This window comes from Amphiura filiformis, chromosome 8 (assembly GCF_039555335.1).
Source record: "Amphiura filiformis chromosome 8, Afil_fr2py, whole genome shotgun sequence".
Lineage (NCBI taxonomy): Eukaryota > Metazoa > Echinodermata > Ophiuroidea > Amphilepidida > Amphiuridae > Amphiura > Amphiura filiformis.
This window is the reverse complement of record NC_092635.1, coordinates 19,865,723-19,887,787: the sequence shown is the minus strand read 5'-3', so window position 1 is coordinate 19,887,787 and position 22,065 is coordinate 19,865,723. Positions and strand designations below refer to the sequence as shown.

General features: G+C 36.9%; 2 protein-coding genes across 2 annotated transcripts; both read left to right on the top strand.

Moving 5' to 3' along the window:
- Positions 1-2,469: 2,469 nt before the first annotated feature.
- On the top strand, positions 2,470-11,605 carry LOC140159456 (kelch-like protein 32). The gene is made up of 3 exons (XM_072182937.1): positions 2,470-2,651; positions 9,077-9,463; positions 11,192-11,605. The coding sequence occupies exons 2-3, from the start codon at positions 9,107-9,109 to the stop codon at positions 11,603-11,605; spliced, it is 771 nt and encodes a 256-aa protein (XP_072039038.1). The 5' UTR covers positions 2,470-2,651; positions 9,077-9,106.
- A 500-nt stretch (positions 11,606-12,105) lies between these two features.
- On the top strand, positions 12,106-15,903 carry LOC140159455 (uncharacterized). The gene is made up of 3 exons (XM_072182936.1): positions 12,106-12,177; positions 12,525-12,740; positions 13,138-15,903. Exons 1-3 carry the CDS (start codon positions 12,106-12,108, stop codon positions 14,179-14,181), a joined length of 1,332 nt encoding a protein of 443 aa, XP_072039037.1. The 3' UTR covers positions 14,182-15,903.
- Positions 15,904-22,065: the final 6,162 nt, after the last annotated feature.

Below are 22,065 nucleotides of genomic sequence, written 5' to 3'. Positions count from 1 at the left end.
CATGAATTAGTTATTTGTGGTATATAATTTCATAATATTTAAACCAATTAGTCAAAAAATATTAACATGTTATATATATTTGAAGTCAGTGAACCGTGTTCCAATTACCTCAATTTGATCTGTTGTGGGGTAAATGGAACACCAAACTAATTAATTAGCTAATTAGCATATTAATTTGCATAATTTCATCATTAAAATCTGCTATTTTATTGTTTTAAACGTTTATGTTATTGTAGATAACAAACATATTGCCAATATTGTATGACAACTCTCAACACAACATTCAAATATTTAGAAATCAATACCCTTAAATTAGTAATGTTCACTGAACCGTAGCACCACTTCATGGTCAGTGACATCATTTGACATTTTCTACCACTCAAATACCGAGTAAACCCAAGTTTGGGGTATGAAACAAAAGCAGAACATATATGGCGTTGGGGTAAATGGAACACTCGGTATGATGTTGCCCAATTTTATTCTTGATTGAGGAAATTGTATTCTCAGTGTTCCATTTACCCCACCGTTCCATTTACCCCAATTTACCCTATTAGTTCATTATCATATAAATAGAACATGCTTATGTAGTGAAGGACATGGCAGGGTGCACCCATTAAATATTAAAATGTCATATCAAAAATACAAATAAATACTGGTACTTTAGTGCAAAATACATATAATACAATTAGCTAAATTCTACACAAAATACATAATGTAAAGCAATCAGATACAAGAGGCAATATGTATAAGATTGCTAAGTAATCACAGGTGTGAGTTCATAATATGCTACATGTATACAGAGTTTAGACAGGTGACAAAAATGTGAAGAAACGGCCATGCAGACATCAGCTAGACCATCAAGGAAGTACATACACAATGCATTAATCCACAGAGGCATGTGTATAAGTTGAGCAAGCATATTAGATATCGGCATAAGAAAGCTGTTTTAGAAGGGACGATCTTCTACTGTGTAGACCATAACACCACTGACGAGTGATCGATTCTGTAAAACTGGGCCAATCTACTGGTAGGGTGATGACACTCTGAATACATTCATGGGAGGAGTCCAGAATAAATTGTAGTAAAACATCCTCTTTTGAGAATAGGTCATCGACTTCTTGTATCTTACAATGCTCAAGAAGTGTCCTCTTCAGGATAGATTCATGGTAACAGCGTTGCTCAGTGAGTGCAGGACATTTGATAAGAAAATGCATCATATCCTCTTCAGCTATTTCACACAGCAAACAGGTTGCGTCACAGTTGTGTTGATTGAATTTAGCCCTATTGGCTTGTAGTATGTAGGTGCCAGTCAATAATCTTGCCTTTACAGCTGCCTTCTCTACTTCACGGACATCTGAAGGTAATGAACTCCAGATATGATGAGGTGAACCTAGTCTGCATGCATCTATATTCAGGAACCTCAAGCTGGATTTGGAGTCATGATCAATCTTCCATTGGTTTTGCCAATAAGAGGAGACTGCTTTTGCTATTTCAGCTTTCCAGACAGCCTTGGAGGAGGATTCTCCATTAGGTAGTATGGTGTCGCCATGTTGTACTTGGCAAGGACACTTTTCACTATCATGAACCAGCTCTTGCTGTTGCTGTTTTTGATGGCCAGCTGTCTCTTCGCTATTTGGTGCTCAATGCTATTGGATTGTCTGACAATACTCCCAAACAAAGTTAGGATAGCAGAGTCGATGTGTGCTTCAATAGGTTTTGCACCGAGCAGTGCATAAACAGCTGTATTAGCAGGCGGCGGTTTTTCAGGCAGAAACTGAATCTGTCGCAGTTGTTTTCTATGAAAGCACTCAATACGGGCAAGGTTCTTGACATTGAACTTCATAATCTCGGCCCCATACATCATTCTAGGTATAGCATAGGTACAGATTAGATGATATGCAAGGTGAGGAGCCAAACCATCTTTACCATGCAGTCCAGCACCCATGAGAGAATATGTTACTCTCCTACCCATCTTTATCATCTCATCGATATTAGGCTCGTTTTTCTTGTTTCTTACAATGCCAAGATGGGTTGCTTCCGGTGGAGTTGGAATAGGTTGATCACCGATGACATATTTGATCTCATCATTTGTGTGGTATTTGATGGTTGCACTCTTAGTTGGGTTGATCATGTATCTGTGATCTCTACTGTAATGTTGCACTTGATCAAGCAGGATTTGACCCTCAGTTGGATTTGAAGCAACAATGGCAATATCGTCTGCACAAGTAGGTGCTGGAATATAGGATGTTCCAATCGCATAACCAATCTTCTGATTCTGCATTTGGTCAAGTAGGCTGTTTGTGTAGATCTTGTAACTAGGTGCAGAAGTAATTCCTCCTTGTCTAACTCCCTGTTTTACCTCAAGTTGTGCAGAGAGACAGTTATTCCACTTAACCATCGAAGCAGTGTTCTGGTACATTGACTGAAATGCCAACCATAAACAAAATCAAGCTCAAGCTGCAAAATTTGGCCGGATTGCACCGCACAGCACCGGTTTACGGAAGTTGTTTGTTAAAATACAGAAAAATGCTCTGTTTTGATTTGCAAACTTTGCATTATATTATTAAACTAACATGACTAGCCACTAACTATACCTTTGAAACGAAGAAGCAGGCTGGTCATGCTGGTCCGTCATCGTCATTGAGTGACAGGTAAAAAAAGGGTAAGCTTACCGTAAGTGCAATTTTAATATTAAAAATGGGTGGATTAGGCCAGCCCAAGTAACAAAAATAACATGTTTTTATGTCGTCCCCGCCCTCACCGATTTTTGGAGATTTTCAAATATTTTTGTTATTTTTCCTATTTGCTCCTTTACTTTATTTCTAAAATTGTTGCGATGAAAAACCATGTTCAGAAGTTCTTGCTTGGTTATCATACACATTGCAAACACTTTCTTCAAGCTGTTTACCCTAGCCTAGGCTAGGGGTAGGGCTTTGGTTTGGGTAAATAACAAAAATATCTGGGGGCCTCCCCGATTTGATGATGTGTTGACAAACACTTTGCAATTGCAATTTGACACAGAAATGAATGGTAAAAAATAACACAATAACAAATAATAAGGACCTCCCTCACCGATTTTTGAAAAAGTCCGGACGATATACATGTAATTTTTGTTACTTGGCCTTATATGTGTACCCCCGGTGGTTAATGGGGGGGGCAAAGATTTTTGGCAGGCCAAAAGGGGGCCAAGCATTTTTGGCAGGTCGAAAGGGGGGGTCAAGCGATTTTTGGCAGGTCGAAAGGGGGGGCAAGCGATTTTTGGCACAGATATTTTGGGCACCGTTTCTATATTTGCCATAACAAGGTGTAGGAAAACGTTAGTTAGGTCCTAACTTAGGAACACATTCAAATATGCAAAATTTCCTGCTCGCGTATATGATAAGACAATTTAAGGTTATAAATTCGGGTTCCCCAAAAATTAAATCTGGCATGTGTTAAAGGGGCATTTCGTGATCCACAGCCTCATCCCCCATTTTTCTCAAAAAAGTTGAGATTTTTATATCACTGGAAACCTCTGGCTACATAATGTTTATGTACAAAATATTTCTTGCAGATTAATTCGTTTAGCCAAGATATCTGTGTGTGTGAAATTTGAATTTCGTTCTGGTGCACCAGAACGAAATTACAACGCATTGTCTATGGAGCAGTGTAATATACATAATCATGCATAACTCGCAAACGCAAAATCGGAATCAACTGACATTTTGGGAATAGGCTTTTTTCGTGGATATGTACTGAAAAATGTCATAAAATGAGGATGCTAGGATCACGAAATACTCCTTTAAGGGGGGGGGGAAAGTAGTTCACCACATAAACTTGTATGGCTCAAAATTTGGACCGCTCGCCATTAAGTTTACTGCTTTCTGTGTTTTGAAATTTGTTGATGTGTTAACGATCCGCGATTCCTGGTCGATTATTTTAGTTGTGTCACGTCACATGCATGACGCTGGTGGGTACCAACCAAACTTCAAAAAAAAAAAAAACCTCGATCGCCGATAACAATGTGATATGGGACTTACATAGGATTACACAGAGATATTTCTTGCCAAAATTTGACCATTTCTAGGCAAGTTGGCCCTACTTTGTCTGCGTTATGTGAAAAAGGACAGTCTTAAGTAAGTATAAGTGCAACGCTTTTGATGTTTCGGGAGACTGGGAGGGATCATAATAAAAAAATAATGGAGCCTATTCTTGACTGTGTAATATTCCTTCACCACATTGCCGTACGGTAACAATCTTATACGATGGACAGATAATATCAGTTTGTGAATGAGGACATCGTATAAGTTCCTTGTACTAGGGCAAAGATTTTTTTGGCACAATATCAAAATTCAAAAGGGGGGCAAAGGTTTTTTGGCACGTCAAAAGGGGGGGCAAAGATTTTTTGGCATGGCCAAAGAGGGGGCAAGTGATTTTTGGCAGACCATTTTGAGAATTCACCACTCCGGGTGTATCCCCTAAATATATTTTTGTTTATAGAATATTGTAGTTAAGTAAACGGGAGCGATTACTAAAATAAAACGGGAAGAATCGCTGAACAGATTACATGATGATAGAGACTATTAAATACCTTAGCTTCCGTCCTTCCTACCGCATACCCTTACGATATTTATAGTCTTTGTAGGCCTAATCCCGTTATCCCATCTGGTATACCATAAACCATAACCCCATACACAAGTTGGCTATGTGCACCTGTGTGTGCGAGTCAAGCTTAAAACCCATCTCTTTCGCCAAGCTTTACCAGATTCACAGAATTAATTGCTTTGAGCGTTTTGAGTTCCTCTGAAAATTTTGCACCTTAAGGCCAATGGAACTCGATTATTAGTTTCCGATTGGATGTTTGAAAAAAAGGACGAGGTCGCTATATTTCATTATTCATTATTTGGTCTCTTTTCATTATCCATTATGTCAACAAAATCAATGATTTTATGAACAGCTTTCTCTACATTTAGGTACCCCACCAGTACCAAAGTATATATTGTTGATGAAAGACTATTTCAAAACATGTATTAATGCTTTAGATCATTATTACAGACATTTTGCAACAAATTGGGAAAAGATTTGAATTTGTGTTTATTAAAAATGAAAAGAAATTTGCAATTTTTGTAATCACTAGAAACATGATGAGGTTATCCGTAAATTTCCATTATTTACCACATCCTCTACCCCCACAAATAAGAAAACTGCTGATTATGATCAGCAGGGGATGTCAGACATTTTGAGAGTTTCAATTTTGATTATTTCCATCTCAATTTTCAGATAATTGACTTTTTCATAAAAATAATGAAAGTTTTGGTCAAATCGAAAAAGTGATGCGGGCGGTCAATAGGAAACTAACAATCGAGTTCCATTAGCCTAATATAAGAACCATTCTGACATTATTATTATTATTATAAACTTGGGTGCATCTTGACATGAGATAGAACAAATTTGCCCGGGTGGCACTCAGAATAAACGTGTTGTCACTTGTCATACTCGAGCAAAAATCCGCTGGAAAATGTACTTTTTTCATGCATTGTCCCGGTCCGTGCGTACCATGTTTTAATAGGGTAGCAATTTCATGCTAATTTGGATAAAAGGGTACCGGTATACAGTACATACATTTCAGCACAGGTCAGTGTTTAGGGTCTGGATTGGACAAAAATTAGTTCTACGATTTAGGGTATGGATTTGGAGGACAACAAACTGTCATACATCCATGCATGTCTTATCTTCATGTAGTAAGTCCTTTTGGGAAGTATTGTAGATTTATTGATCAATGTTAAAATGTAAATTTTGTGTTAGCTTGTGTTAGTTATGGCAATCCATACAGGTGATGGGTCAGTGAAAAGAATACCTTCCTTTTTATGGTAATGGTTGATGGTCAGTGAAAAGGATGCCTTTTTAGTGAGGTCTGTGAAAAGGGTACCGTACCTATAATATATTATTGGTCAGTGAAAAGGGTCGTTTTTTTAACAAGAAGGTCAGTGATTAAGGTTGGTATTTTTACATGCTCCAGATCAGTGGTTAGGGCAAGGGCTTAGGCAGCCAGCTGTGTAGGGAGTGTTTTACACACCCAAATTTGTAAATACCGTATTGTTTGTAATAAACGCCCGGGGGCGTTGCATTTTTCCAAAAGGGGGGCGTTTATTGGAAGTGAATTGTCAGTGAAAAATGCTTAAAAATCATGTTCAATTTCCCGATGGTGCAGTGCTCCTATTAAAAGGAGGGATTCACACTATACATGATGGCGGCGCCCACGGAAAATGATATTTTCGTGGGGAATACAACAAAATTACACCTGTAAGTGCATGGAATTAGTGAAATTCTACCATAATTAGGCAGTGAAATGGCTGGGAATTGAGTCAAAATAGGTTTTGTCCATTCAATTTAGCGATCGTGACTGACATGACTGATGCAAGTTTTAAGCTTACCTACAGTACACGATATGTCATGGAAATGTTCGCATTTTGTATTAGTTGTTTTTTGGTTAAGGTCATCCAAGGTCACTTGAGGTCAAATTAGTAACTGTCGGATGGCCATGAAACTTAGTGGTCATTGGTTAAGGACGATGAGAAGGAGGTCCCTCTAACCCTAACCATGACCTCCTCTAACCCTAACCATGACCCCCTTCTCATACATTAGTCAACTGTAATAGACCATTTTTATTTATCATCCCTCTAATCCTTCTGACCATGGAAAATCCACCAATCTGTTCTGATCCAACAGCTAGCTATCCATTTCTCTGGGCAGGGCAGTCACTGGGGATATGTTGTGTTTTATGCATGGAATGGTATGAATTGTTTATCAAAAAAGGGAATGCAGAGCAGTCTACCTTCTCATCAGCCTTATCCAGTGTTTACCCAACATTTAGAGCCAAATTTTTGGAAGGTCATTTTGGAGGTCATCAGGGTCATCTGAGGTCAAATTAGTAAAAACTGATCATCAAGGGGTCATCTGAGGTCAAATTAGTAAAAATTGTCATATGGGCATGAAACTTAGTGGGCACAGTCAACATTTAGAGCCAAATTTTTGGAAGGTCATTTTAGGGTCACTAGGGCTCATCTGAGGTTAAATTAGTAAAAACCAAATTTGTAAAAACTGTCGGATGGGCATGAAATTTGGTGGGTACAGTCAACATTTAGAGCCAAATTTTTGGGAGGTTATTTCGGGGTCACCAGGGGTCAACTGAGGTCAAATTGTCATATGGGCATGAAACTTGGTGGGTACATACACCACATTTCGCCATAATGCATTTTAGAAACGCTGGCTGTTAGAATAAGAAAAATTTTAATTTTAATTATTGCACTGGTCACGGCGACCCTGTGACCTTTCCGGAAAAAGCCGACTGGCAGGTTTTTCAAATAAATATTTTCTGTGTAAAAACTGTACCATCAGATAGGTAATGGAATATGTGAATATTAACTGTACATCTATCACAACAATTTTTGATAACAACTTGCGTCACAATTGATCTAGTATAGAAGGTAGAGAATTTATTTCAATCTTATATCGCCTTTTTTTTTTTTTGGAATTTAGTGAAAATTAATTCTGTAAAAACTGTATTTTTTTAATGTAATTTTCACATTAGACCCGACAAAAGATTACCGTTTTGTTGTTATGATAATCTAATCTTTTGATTTCGTAAATAAAATTAGGGGTCTAATGTGGATTTAGGATGCAAACTGGAACAATCCAATGCCTTGTCAAAAGCATTTGCTTCAAAATGGAGTTCGGATGCACTTCGTAATACAACTTCCGCCACACTACGGGAAACCACATGAACAGCAGAGCACGTGGCCGATATCAAAATCGATTTTATGTATTGTGTATGTAGGCCTATTCATAGGACCCTCGTATTAATTGTCTCTATGCGCTTAAGAATTCAACAATATAAATAATGGTAGCTTTATTATAATACACATTAATGTTTTAAGCCGATAAAATTCCAAAATATGATGTAGTAATGAAGTTGCGATTTATTAATAATATATGTTTAAATTTTCACAATGACACTATCAAGTCCTTCGTGGTCGAGCGGTCTAAGGCGCTGGTCATATGGTATACCGTACGTGATAGCCAAAGCGGTGGGGCGTGAGTTCGAACCCCGCCTCTGCCAAACTTTAAAAGAAGTAAAATTAATAATTTTACTTTAAAAAAATTTCATATTGGGGAAATGTGACTGGGAGAATATATGTATGGCGTGGAGTGGTGTGGTGGGTACAGTATATTTTTAGAGCCAAAGTTTGGAAGGTCATTTCGGGGTCACCAGGGGCATGAAACTCTAGGTGGGCACAGTCACCATTTAGAGCCAAATTTTTAGAAGGTCATTTCGAAATCATCTGAGGTGAAATTTATACATTTTTTTTTTGTATAAACTGTGGTATGGGTATAGCGTCTTGCGCAGTTTATTAATTGCAACAGCCAGGTAATCTCAACAGCCGAGAACTGCCAAATACGGGTGACCGCCTAGTTAATTATTATAATCTTCTCTCCCTCTCCCTTATCTCTTTCTCCCACCCTCAGTTTATCATTCCTCCCTCTTTCCCAGGGCTGTAGTAAGATTGAAAAATATGGGGTGGCCAAAATACAAATAGATGCCCAAATTGAAATAACTTGGATATAAAGAAAAACATAAACAATATCATCCCCAGCTGTTTGATACAACCGTCCCTGCTCTTTCCCACCCCTCCTGAACCCCATCCTCTCTCTTTCTCTCCATCACTGTTCTCTTCCATTCTTTCCTCTTTCTCCCTCTCAACCCTCTCTTTTACTGTCCTTCCCTCCCTCTCTCCCTGCCTTGTTCTAACTTCTTTCTCTCTCCACACTTGTCTCTCTCATTTCCTCCCTTTCGGCTTTCTCCCTCCTCCCTCCCTTGCTCTGTCCCTCTATCTCACTCTCTCACTTAATACCTCTCCTTCTCTGTCCCTCTCTCTCTATCCATCTCCCGCCCTCCCTTGTTGCTGCCTCTATTTCCCTTCTCTCTCCCCTCTCTTTCCCTTGAAATCACCCACTATCTCTTTCTCTCTCTATTTCTCATCAATCTCTCAAAGTTTTACACTTATTAATATTTTACTATTATTTTACTTCCTTACAGACCAAAACAGAGTGTCCTCCGACATCAAACATGGCTACTAATCATAAAAGAGGCTATTTTGACAGAAGTGAGACTGATAGGCATCGCTGCTCAGTTCTTGGCATGCTTGATTTCCTCCGAGAAGATGACAAACTGTGCGATGTAACAATCACAGTAGAAGACAAGAAGTTTCGAGCACACAAGAATGTCCTGAGTTCCAGCAGTGATTATTTCTATTCGATGTTCACTTCAGATTTTCAAGAAAAGAATCTAGATGAAATTGAATTGGAAGGGAGGAGTGAAAGTTTTAAGAGATTGCTGGGCTATGCTTACACTGGGGATATGGAAATTGATGATTTATCTACTGATGATGCCATTGATTTGTTAAACATGGCGGCCTACTTACAGGTACATGTAATAATTGTTTTCAATGTTTATGCTTGCTGGCTGGTCTTGGAAAGATCATTAAAAAGTTCAAAACTTATACAGGTAATCTTTTGCCAGAGAAAATTAGGATCGTGCATGTCGATAGAGATCAATTATCAGGAGATATCGAGATAGAGAGAGAAATATTTACTTGAAGAAATGGTTAGAGAGAGGGCAAGAGGAATTGGGAGATATTGCATAAAAGAGTGAGATATATTGATCAAAAGATACTGACATGAAAGAACAAGAGGGAGGGGGAAAGATACCAAAGACAATAATTATTGGAAACTTGGTACATAACCTAAGGGACATTTTTATGAGCAGACAACATCTCATCTACAATATAATTGAAGGCCTCAGAACTAAAAGGGGTTAAATCACATTGAGTGCATTTTGAGATAAATGGGCAAGAAGGTTGTTATGTCCCTGTAGTTTCAATGCAAGGAGGTGGTTTTGTCCAGGCAGTTTCAATGCTCTACAACATTGTTTTACTATAAAATTTGCACAGAGGCCAAGAGGGTATAGTTGACAAACAGGGTTCATAAACATAAGATTTAGAGAAAAAGGATTTAATATTTATTAAATTGCATTCTGTTTTTCATTGGTAGCATCATTCATGCTGTGTGGTAAGAACTTTAAATCTAATTCTATTACCCCTACGACCCATTATTCAAAATAGCGCACTGTGATTTGTTGAAACGTGTCACGTGACAGACCATTAATTAGCGATAAAGTGTCAAGGGCAACGAACTTTATGTTCTTTTATCATCACAGCGCACAGCAAAGCGCACAGCACACCTGCTTATAAATGTAGGGGAGAATGGAATGCCAGGGGTGTGTTAATGTATGTGCATACCTGCTTATAGGGGAGAATGGAATGTTAGGTTGTGTTATTGGAATGTGCATACGCTTTGGCTACGTGTAGGCGCTACACCTTGAGGTAAACAACTTTAAATATTTGTGCCAAAAATGTGATATTTTCTCTTTAAATCGCACTATTTTGTGGTAATAGAATAGAAATAAAGGGTGCAGCATTATCCTTTACGCAAATAATGTGTCCTCGGCAGTAAAATCGTTTAAATAATGAGTTCGGCTGCGCCTCACCCATTATTTACGTTTTTACTGCCTCGGACACATTATTTTCGTGTAAAGGATCATGCATTACCCTTTATTTCTTAATTAAAGACCTCAGAACTAAAAGGGCGTTAAGTCATAAAATCATAAATTATGAAAAATGAGTTGGTGTCAGTTTCTGTTACAAGGGGTATCTCCTATAGCTTCAAAAGTATTTTTAATGGAGATATTGTTTGAATATTATTGTTTTTATTGTTTTTTGAAAGCGCTTGCCCTATTGGATATATTGTGATTTGGCTTGTCAGGCAGTGGCATAGCCACTAGCCAGGGGGGCAAAGTGCCCGCCTCAAAATATGTTCAGGGATAAAATGGGCACGGCAAAGAGTAAAATGGCCTTAAAATGACTAAAAAGGAGACAAAAAGTTGACATATGGGGACAAATATTTGGCTTTTCCCCCATCACACTAAAATCCTGGCTACGCTACTGTTGTCAGGGGAAGGCAGATTGATGTGCACAATCAGACATGTAATTTCCCCAAGTGACAAAAATACTCTTCAATATGAAACCTGTTACAACCTGCATGTAAAATTTGTTTGTGTATGTTTAACCATTTTGTTTTTGGCCTTGCTTTGTAGCTGAAACATGCTGTCAAACTATTATCTCAAGTTCTATTGAGGGCACTGGAGTGTGGTTTTGCAAACCTTGCAGAAATGTACCGCATCTGGGAACTAGCCGATCTGTTGGCCAAAGGAATGTGTATTGATGAACTAGCTACAACTGCACTTGATTTGCTGGCAAAACACTTCATTGAGTTCTCTCAACTAGAACTCTTCAACTCGGATGTCAGCAGTGCTTTCCTTGAGAAGTGTCTTAAGAGGAATAGCGTAGCTGCGATTGTACCAGAGGATGAGGGGGAGCAGAAAGATGGAAAGAAAGAAAAGGCAGCAAAAGGAGAATGCAAGAAGATGAGAAAACTTGTCAAAGAGATGAATTTAGAAGGAATTACAGAGGAAGTTCTTGAGGAGAGGTTCAAAGAGAAGAGAAGGTAGGGAACATGTTAGGTTGTGATCCAGTTGCAACTAAATATTTTCTTAACTCATTTATAAATTCATTCATTTGTCTCCTTGTTTGTTTTGCTTGACATTTGCTTTTCCCTCCAGTTTGGTTTTACCGGCAAACCCCTATTTTGCTGTCAAAATGACAAAAACTAGATAAAACTTGAAGAAACTCACCAGTCAATTAAACAGTAACACAGAAAGCTCATAAACAGTAAGACTAATAATTCCATCGTAATAATAAAACGCTGGTTCCATCGTTTTATTCAAAATCTCAGATTTTGACAACACTACAACACCTAGAGTCTTGATTTTTGCAGGGTATATTGGTTTAATAAAGTACAATATAATCATGTCAAAAAATTAATTTTAAAAAGTCAGTGAGGGCGTCCTCCTCAGCAAATGTTATAATATGGCTTTAATTTGATGTGACACACAGGCCTTATATTAAGTATGCCTGGACCAGGAGCTAAAAGGAGCTCCTGTTCCCAAAGATGGCTCCTGGTCCTATAGTTTACAGTGTAAAACATTGGACACACCATGAGCCAAAACTGGGCAACCATGGGGTAAAAAAAGCCTGGGTGCCTGGTTAATATAAGCCTTGGTGACACATTCAGTTAAGTGCACTGTTGAGCAATGAAAACCTATGCCTTGCATTTCTTAATTTGTTACCTATAAAAGTTATTTTTGTATTGCCTAAGAAATTATTTTTGTTACTTTTAAGTGACAAATTAACCTTTTCATCTCCAAACAAGTTATTAAAATAATTTGTTTGGAGATGAAAAAATCAAACATTTGTCACTTTTTTGTTAGTGGAAAAACAAATGTGGTTAAAACCATGTGTTTTTTTTCACCTGTGTCACTGATTTTTTAAAAACTCATGCATGTTATTTGTCTTCACATTTACCCCCAGATCCTTGATATTCTCACCACCTGGCTCTTCTATGACTGGAGTCGTCGTCAGACTTGTGCGTATCTTCTCCTACGGACACTACGGTTAGGTTACCTGTCAAAAGGAAAAGTTAAGGAACTCCTTGACACACGGATCGGCAAACATCCTGATTGTCGGCAGTTGCTAAAAGGGGATGAATCCTGCCAAGGATTTTCTCAACCACGTGGTCTTGTCACAGTAAGTACTTAATTATGAAAGATGACTTCAGATAAGATAAATTCATTGCAAGGATATAAAGTCATTTAATTCTGACACCTAAAACATAAAATATGTGTAAGGTGTGATTTAAAAAATCAGTAAGGCCAGCATTGACCATCCCCAATAAAAATCAAAGTAAATATTATCACACAAGAAAATAAATGGGGCTCCAAGAATTATTATAAAATGAGATTAGATGCCATTTATATTTACTTGAAAGTGTTTTATTGAATTTGTATAATTTTTTGTCACCAACTTTTATGCTGAACTGGCAATGGGCAAGTTTGTAATTTGAGCCCTGATACACACATGTACACCCAGCTGAACTATTTAAAAAAAAAAATGTCCTCTTTCTTCATTGTTTTTGCTCTTCTAGGTACCAGTTCTCCTTGGTACGAAAACTGTCAACAACATTGTCAAAGTCTATGACAGGAAGAAAGGGGTATGGAAAGAGGTGACTCCCAAATTTGAACCAAAGGTGTTCAAGAATTTGAGCAAATACAGATGCTTGGCAATTGGGAATCACTTGTATGTCTGTGGAGGGGTTGCCGACAGCGAAGCTAAGAATAACTTCTGCCGATATGACATCACAGAACACCCTAGTCAGCTGGTGCTATCTGATATGATCAACCCAAGATATGAATGCGCCATGGTTCATGTGGATCACTACATCTATGTCGTTGGAGGCATTGAAACCAGAATCAGTGATATCGACATGGAGACGCGAACTGCAGAGCGATACGACATCAACCAAGTCAGGTACGATTCCATGATTCTAGAAGTCAGAAGAAACCCATGGGAACAGATAAAGCCTCTTCCTGCTAACTGTTGGAGACCGCATGGGGTTGGATACAAGGGAAAAGTTCTGGTATGTGGTTTGAGTAAGCGTCCACCTAAAGTCAATTATCTGGTGCATAGAACGGATGATCCGCCTATCGAATACGTAATGTACATGTATGATCCTATCACCTACAGATGGGACCACTATGTGTTAGAAGAACGTCCTGTGGTACATTGCATGCAAGGAAGGCCAAACTTTGTGATGCTTATGGTACACAAAGGAGAATGCTATCTTGTTGGCACAATGGAAATAGATGCTGTGGGAATCCCAAGATCAAAGTGGTTCAGAATGACTGCCAACAAACTTGTGTTTGAAGAGGAAGGGTCTCGTTTGAGATTCATTGAGGTAGGAGAGTCATCAAACCAGGACTTGTTTGACCGTTATCTCTATAGTTCCTTCTTCTACATCGGCAATGATATATTCTACAGGTGGAGGCATGATCTGATTTACATCAGCGATGTCAAGATGACCGATGACAACTTCAAAGAAGCGCTCAAGTCATATGACACTTTTCCCAATGGTTTCAGCGAATCATTTTCAGCTGCTCAGGTTGATATCAAGTATCTTGAAGATGATTGAGATGGCTAGAGTTGATACCATTTAAGCCTGATCACTTATAAACAGATCTACACAGTCTACATTTACATTGTGCATTTGGTTTTTCCAAACACCCAAAGAATTTCATAAAATTTCAACCGACTGTGGCTGTGGCCCTCCCTCAACTTGTTTGAAATGAGCTACTCCTGAGCAAATATATACATTTAATTCTGTAGTTATTGATGTAGGTCGGACAAAAATGCTTTTGTGTTTCCAGTCACCCGATTTGCCCCTTCTCAACCCTGAGTGCTGGAACAAAAATATTTTTAGGATTTTGCCTTTAAAACTTTAATACACACAATTTTGGAATCGTTTTGTTAAATATATTGTAAATATTGTACTACATGCTGGCATCATATGATGCATGTAGTATGCACATGGTTAATGCACTCTCCCAGTGGGAGCAGTTTCTAGTGGGCCCAGGCAAGTAGGACACTCTAGCCTCAGTTATTTTTCATGTCACATATTTTTCATAGAATGCTTATTTGTTACACTTGATGGGAATAGTGTGTGTTTGATTATAGGCCTTCTTTTTCAATCCTTATATGTTTTTCCCTTTCACTAATCATATGGATATATTTATATAAAGTAAAACAATTCAGAGAATGACCAACCCAATCAAGAGCATCTGGCTGGAATTCAAAATATGATAATTATCCGACCGACTGGCTGTTCCTTTGAGGAAATATGTTACTGGAAACACAAACATTTTTGTTCAGTCTTATGCCCACCACTCAACCAATGATATTGGTAAATGGGACTGCTGTCCAAATGTAGGGATGGATCAACAGGTAATAGAGTAGTGGGCTTGCAGTCCGAAATTTGCCTATGCTGCTGTTTGAAACCCTAATTGTGATTGTTTCCCTCATTGTCCACATTTGATATACAGTAAGCCAAAAAATTAAGGTACCAGTTGTGTTCATCCCTGTATATCCTAAACAAACACCAATATGTCCATGTTGAAACAAGCAGCCAATACCTGTAATCTTATTAGCTCTGATTTAAGACCTTATTTGTTGAATTTGGTTGAGAATTAAAGAAACGGTGAACTAAAATCTGAGGAAAAAGCGAAATCAAAAGTTGCACTTTTGTGTTCTGATCAATGAAAGCACAACGTTAGTTTTAACGTGCTAATCAATAGAAGCGCAGCGCTACTTCTCTTGTTCACTAACACTTTGTGTACAAATCAATAGGGCATTTAATGCAGCAAACTGCAACTTTTAAATTGGTAGCTTCCTTGGGTTTTGGGATCGACATGTCTTTATTTCTTAAACAATTTCAACTAATGAGGTCTTAAATTCGAGCTAAAAGATGCAGCTATTGGCTGATTGTTCCAATTATGACATACCTGTCTTTGTTTAGGATAAACAAGAGGTGAACGTAACTGGTACCTTAATTTTTTGGCTTACTGTATGTTGGAAACTAGATATATTGCACTGTCACTCAGTAGGTAACCAAGCAGAAAGTCGTTTCAGAGTTGCGTCACACATCTCAAATGTCACAAATATCACCTAGATCTGCAGCAGCATAGCATTGTATTACACTGGCATTTAATACCTGGTTCTTTTCACATATGAAGCAGTGTGCGCATATCATCAAGTGCAAAGAAACTTGCTAAGAGTTTTAATATGTACATGTATATGATAGTGTCATCCCATTTTGTCCTGTGAAATATATTAATATATGAACAAGGGATGAGTATGTCACCAACTGCTAAGAGTTTTAATATGTACATGTATATGATAGTGTCATCCCATTTTGTCCTGTGGAATATATTAATATATGAACAAGGGATGAGTATGTCACCAACTGCTAAGAGTTTTAATATGTACATGTATATGATAGTGTCATCCCATTTTGTCCTGTGGAATATATTAATATATGAACAAGGGATGAGTATGTCACCAACTGCTAAGAGTTTTAATATGTACATGTATATGATAGTGTCATCCCATTTTGTCCTGTGAAATATATTAATATATGAACAAGGGATGAGTATGTCACCAAGAATTTGGCTATTCCAGTTGAAAATCTTACACCCCCTATTAAAGACATTAATATATGAACAAGAGATGAAAGACTGATCTCCCCACAAAGAGGGTGTACAATTGAGTTTTCAAATGGAGTCATCCATTTGAAATTCACACTCCTTGTGTGGGAGATTATGGTCATGTCTTCCCATGGAAGTAACATAGGGGTGTATGGATTTCAACTGGAAAAGCCTAATGTTTGTATAGCCTATACTTTGTTTCACCTTGAATTTGATAGTGACATAGGTATGTATCAAATCGCACATGCTATAACCTAATTACACAGTGCGTTTAATACAAGTACATGAGCGGTTTGTCAGCGACCGCGCATGGTGACTGAAGTCACTTAGAACAAACTCAATACAATGTGAAACAAAAGTGTATTGAACTTATAACCTGAGCAACTGGACTTATGAGTGGCAAATATTCACATCCAATCCTGGATGCATCATCAGATGATACAGCAACATCCGTTAACAGGTTAATGAACTTTTTCCGCCAGAGTAAGTCCAGTTGTTCAGATTATTATTAATATTACCTGGATGAATGATAATCTTCAAATGTATTTTGTATCTATTTATGAATTAATGACTGAAAACAGTTTTCTTTTGTCTGAAATAGCATGTATGTAAATATATACTGCCATGAGATTCTGGTTAAAACTGGCCCTGTGGCAAGATCAATATTAGTTTTCCTGAGGGGCACCCTGGCTTGAAATAGTGGGGAAAATGCTCTAAAAAGTTGTAATAGGCTGTATTGGATGTTGTACTACTACTCAGCTGTACATGAATGTTTTGCTGTAAGTTATGAAAAATAAGGTTGGTATTAAAAGGTGACTGTATTTGATTTGATTAATCCTCCAACCTCTTAACAAATTATGCATTAAGGGTATACGAGGTATTGTTGGTCGAAGTAGCCAAATTCATTATCTGAATCAATATATTATTGAAAAATAACACTTTGCTGTTTTGCAAAAGTTCATTCCACAAATCATTTACTTTGAAAACTTGCTTAATTTATTGTTGTTAATGAGTTATGTATGTTTTACAAAAGTGTTGTTGTTTCAGCCCTCTTTACAACATAACTTAAGAACCACAGGACCTACAAAAGTATATCTGTGATGTTTGACTTCTTCTACACGCTCGCTATGAATTGAGCAATGCAATATTTGCTAAAGCTCACTACCATTCGCAAGATGCTGTGAACTACTTTTTTTTCTGCTGCTTCGACCAACAATACATCGTATAACCTTAAACAGGGTTTCTTATTGTGCACTATGTTTTGAAAGTCAAAATTAATATTTTCTGTTCAAAACAAAGTGATTTAATTATAAAAAATGTAGATTTGAACCAGTGACCCTTAGAGGTATTTGACCCGTGCTCTTATCAACTGAGCCACAGTGGAAGCCAATGGCATCAAAGCAAGGTTACCAAATTTCACTCATTGATAGGCCCTAAACAATTTGTACCCAGTTGGTTGTAACACCCAACTGCATGCTACAACTTACAATGGCCAGTTATTATGGGTAGAACACTAGTTAGGTCCAATAGAGGTCCAATAGAGCAAGTGCAATTACAATCAAACTTTTTTAATGGCCATGGGACGGTAGTATGGATCATTATGGCAGTCAAAGGATATTTTTACCTTGCAAATATTTAAAGTTTTTATGAATATAATGTAATTATAATATAATTATAATAGTACACGTTGCATTTGCTATAAGATGTGATTATTTTACATGGCAGTGTCTGATTTTTTAAAATATAAAAGTATATTTGTATTACCAGTATATAAGATTGATATACAAAATTGTAATCTGTAAATAATACTGAGGTTGTATATCTTTCAAATTCCAATGGTAGCAGATGATTTTTTACATTGAAAGTAAATGTATTATACATGTATTTCTTATGCAAATTTATAATATGTGTAAATGGTACTGAGGTTTTAGTGTTGTACATCTTTTGTGTGTACAGACATATTGCACGCTAAAGGTGTGGGGACAATACTTACGATTCACAATACAATGTGCCGCCAGTGGTTGCTCTTGCCAGTCTCAATTTTTGACCTCCAGGGTCGATATCGCCTTCCAAGCCACAATTAGACTTTTACTCAAGTATGATAATAATAATGCTGAAAACAGCTCCTCTGTGTGATCAATAGATCGAAAATGGATCTACTACAATTATTGTAAACGGCTTATTAGTTTACATTTGTGTGTAACATAATTATATTGATATTTAAACACACAATGACATGCTCCTGTGTTGTATTTATATTACAAAGCTAATTTTGGATGTTGACATTTTCCCCATGATGTACTGCTTATTATGGCTTTTTCCCAGTGGCATAGCTAGCACTTTTTCAGAGGGTGGGCAAAAGGGGGGGAAAACAACTTTTAAGGGGAGCAAACTTTGACGAATATGGTAAAAAAATTGGCTAAAAAGTACAAAGGCCTAAAATCTTAAATATCAGGACAGCCAGCATCCTACAGGGAAGGACTTCTTACAGGGGGAGACAGCTCAGCTGCCCCCTTGGCTACGCCACTGCCTTTCCCCAGCTACTGCTGGAGGCACATCGTATTGTGAGTTGACCGAATTGACATCCTTTTCGGTCACTTTACCCCCAACAAAAATTGAGATTTAGACCAAAGCTCATAGATAAATTATCTGCCAAACCTTTTACTGTAACAACTCAATTCAATCATAAACTTGAATAATAAAAGTAAAGTTGAATCAAAAACAAAGTCATATCAAGGGTGTCTTTTTTGTACATGTCATTTTACTATCATTATGTTCTCTTTTTTTACATACATGTCATTTTACTATAGAATATGTTCTCTTTTTTGTACATACATGTCATTTTACTATAGAATATGTTCTCTTTTTTGTACATACATGTCATTTTACTGTAGAATATGTTAACTCAAAAGTTCTTGTATTATTTAAGTTTGTATTTATAGGAGTTTGTCATTCTTTATGTACTGTATATAGGTTATCTAGGCACCACATTTGGTTTCTAAAGTTTTGTCATATAGCGCTATCAGTTCCTTCGTACCAATGGCTTTTATATCATACCCTGGACTTGTAAGGCCAAAAAAAAAAGGTTCGTCTCAAAGCTTGCGCGCGCGTTTGTAAAATCCCACGATTTGACAAAAAACAAATGCGGAAATATTTTTATTTCAAAAAAAAATGTTTAAAGTTTTTCCAGAAAAAATCGGCGAAAATCAGACTTTTTCTCAAAATACCATGAAAAAAGTCGGAATAAAAAAAAAAAAAAAAACGCATTTCGCATTTGTTTTAAATTTCTCGTGAGCTTTGAGACAAACCTTTTTTTTTTTTTTAGCCTAATAACAATAGAGAACATTAATTTGCATAGTGCTATCGGTTTTTGTTTAATAAAAACCAACATCACTGTACAATGTTTAGAAAGACCAATCAGGATCCATTGTTGCACCAATACGGTAAAAACATGATAGTTAGCATATGTGCTTAGGCCAAGAAAAAAAAATAGTTTGCTTGCCCTCAATTGAATTTTAACAATTGGGTCGGTCGGTCGGGATTTCTTTTTTTTTTTTTTTTTTTTTTTTTACTAGGAAACTCTAATGTTTGTATTAATTAAGGCTCAAAATATGAAAAATCAGACAATTTTGGTGTCAAAATGAATCAACTAATATTAGAAAACAACTAAAATGTTGAACACAAGCTCTAAAATACATTTTTTTTTACATCTTCAGAATGCAAAAATTTGAAAAGAAAAAAAAAAACTATTTCAGGAATTTCCAAAATTAGGGTCGGTATTCTTTTGTACAGTAAATAGAAAAAAAAACCTTTTTTCTGATTTCCAAAATTAGGGTCGGTCGGTTGAGGGCAAGCAAACTACTTTTTTTTTTTTTTTTTTTTTGGCCTTACTATCGAGCACTTTAGAAATATGAAATTGTACCAAAGTCTGGTGCTATACCAACTGAGCTAATGGTGTTGAGACACAATTTTGCAGGGTTAATTGTTCATATATAACTATGTGTATTGATGATTTGCTCAAAACCCTTTACACTTTTGTGGATGAGGCACTTCATGTTTGCATGTTTTAAAAGTGCTTGATAGTATAAAGCACACATGCTAACTATCGAGTTTTTATGGTAGCGCTATTATAGACCCAACCTAAATATGGTGATAAAGATACTACCATGGATTTTATAAACCACCTTGTCTTATCAAGTATTTTGTGTCAAACTGTTAACAGAGTGTGTGTGTGTTAATGACAACTGTATCTGAACTTGCCTTTTTAATATTGTGGGAATATGTATGAGATAATAATACATAAGATATAGGGTGATATGTTAAATATTTGTGACACGATCTGGTCCATGGGGGCCAAAGGCAGCAAATTTGAAACTGAGATAAAGGTAAAAATATGGAGTAAAAAACAATAAAATACATAAGAAAATAGACATCAAAAAACTTCGTAACTTTAGTACCAAGTATGCTAGACCTTTGGTGTTTTCAGTAAATGATAGCCTATTGTATGTATAATGTAATAATTACAGTAACTCAATTTTCAAATATGCCTCCTTTGGTCCCCATGGACCAGATCGTGTCACATTTTTAATATCTATAAATTTGTCCGAAAATGGTGCTTGAAATTGGGACATTATAATTATTTTAAAAAGAACATTTTATAGAAAAGAAAACAATTACCAGGTAATTTATATTTAAAAAAATTGGTATGAATATATCAAGAATTTTCAGTTGGTACAAATGATTTGAATGATGAAGTTAGTTTTGTATAATTGAAATGATCCTTGAAAAAGTACTGCAAAGTAACCCATGGACATGTTGTTGACAGGAAATTGAATGAAATTACACCCAGCCCAGGGTCTTAGCTGGCCACCCGTCTGGCCGTCATTTTAGATGGGGAGTTTGCGGGATGGGCAAAATGAATGCCTTTGACAGATGCTATATTATAAATTGTATGTTTTGAGAAACTAATTGACCTTTTAGTAGACCCAATTTGTAGAACAAGGCCATAATATAGCACATATTTACTCTTTGAACCCCCAATGGGCTATAGACATCTGGTAAATGTTTTAAAGGTCAAATTAGGACAGGCAATTTTATACAGATGATAGGCAACCCTCAATTTCTAGCTAAGACTTTGATTACACCCCTAGTTGTACACCTCAACTCATGTTTGTTGTTATAATTCACCACACATATTTTTTTCACTCTGTAATGATTATTGGTGCAATAACTCCATGTTCCATTATGATAGGAAAGTACTGAAATAACAAATTTGGTTGGAATATGTCACATCTTTTATCGCAAAAAACTTTACTGATACTATACTATTTGGCAAGATCCTTCAGCACTCTGCCGATTTGGCACTGTTAACAAAGTAAACATGGAAGGGGGTTCTGATTGGGGCAGTGCAAAAGTAAGGAGAGAATATGGACCTTTTCTGACTTCATTATTTCTGAAGTTAATGTCCAGAGTATAATGAAACTATATAAACTGAGCTCAAAAAGAAACTTATAATTTTTTACAACTTGTGAATCACAAGGTCATATCTCACTACAGACATGTGGTCTCGTACCTAGGTCCGAGTCCACATACAAGTGGACTCAGTCCACATTGATTTCGCGTTCTCTCTAACACCAAAATGCTGATGTAGGATCGACTCCGACTTACCCGGATGTTATAATATCAAGCACTTCAATGCATGACCATGACGCCACAAATTCTGTTGCAATGCATGTTTTGAGCCGAAATCACGGCACAAATCAAACTTTATTTAGCTTTTATTATAGACAATCAATTTTGAAAGATCATGTTTTATT

Excerpts from the sequence above, each read along its gene's own strand:
- LOC140159456 (XM_072182937.1), top strand. The coding sequence starts at position 9,107 with ATGGCTACTAATCATAAAAGAGGCTATTTTGACAGAAGTGAGACTGAT. Across the intron at positions 9,464-11,191 it reads ACATGGCGGCCTACTTACAG|CTGAAACATGCTGTCAAACT; the intron begins GTACATGTAATA and ends CTTGCTTTGTAG.
- LOC140159455 (XM_072182936.1), top strand. The coding sequence starts at position 12,106 with ATGGCTCCTGGTCCTATAGTTTACAGTGTAAAACATTGGACACACCAT. Across the intron at positions 12,178-12,524 it reads CAAAACTGGGCAACCATGGG|ATCCTTGATATTCTCACCAC; the intron begins GTAAAAAAAGCC and ends ATTTACCCCCAG. Across the intron at positions 12,741-13,137 it reads AACCACGTGGTCTTGTCACA|GTACCAGTTCTCCTTGGTAC; the intron begins GTAAGTACTTAA and ends TTGCTCTTCTAG.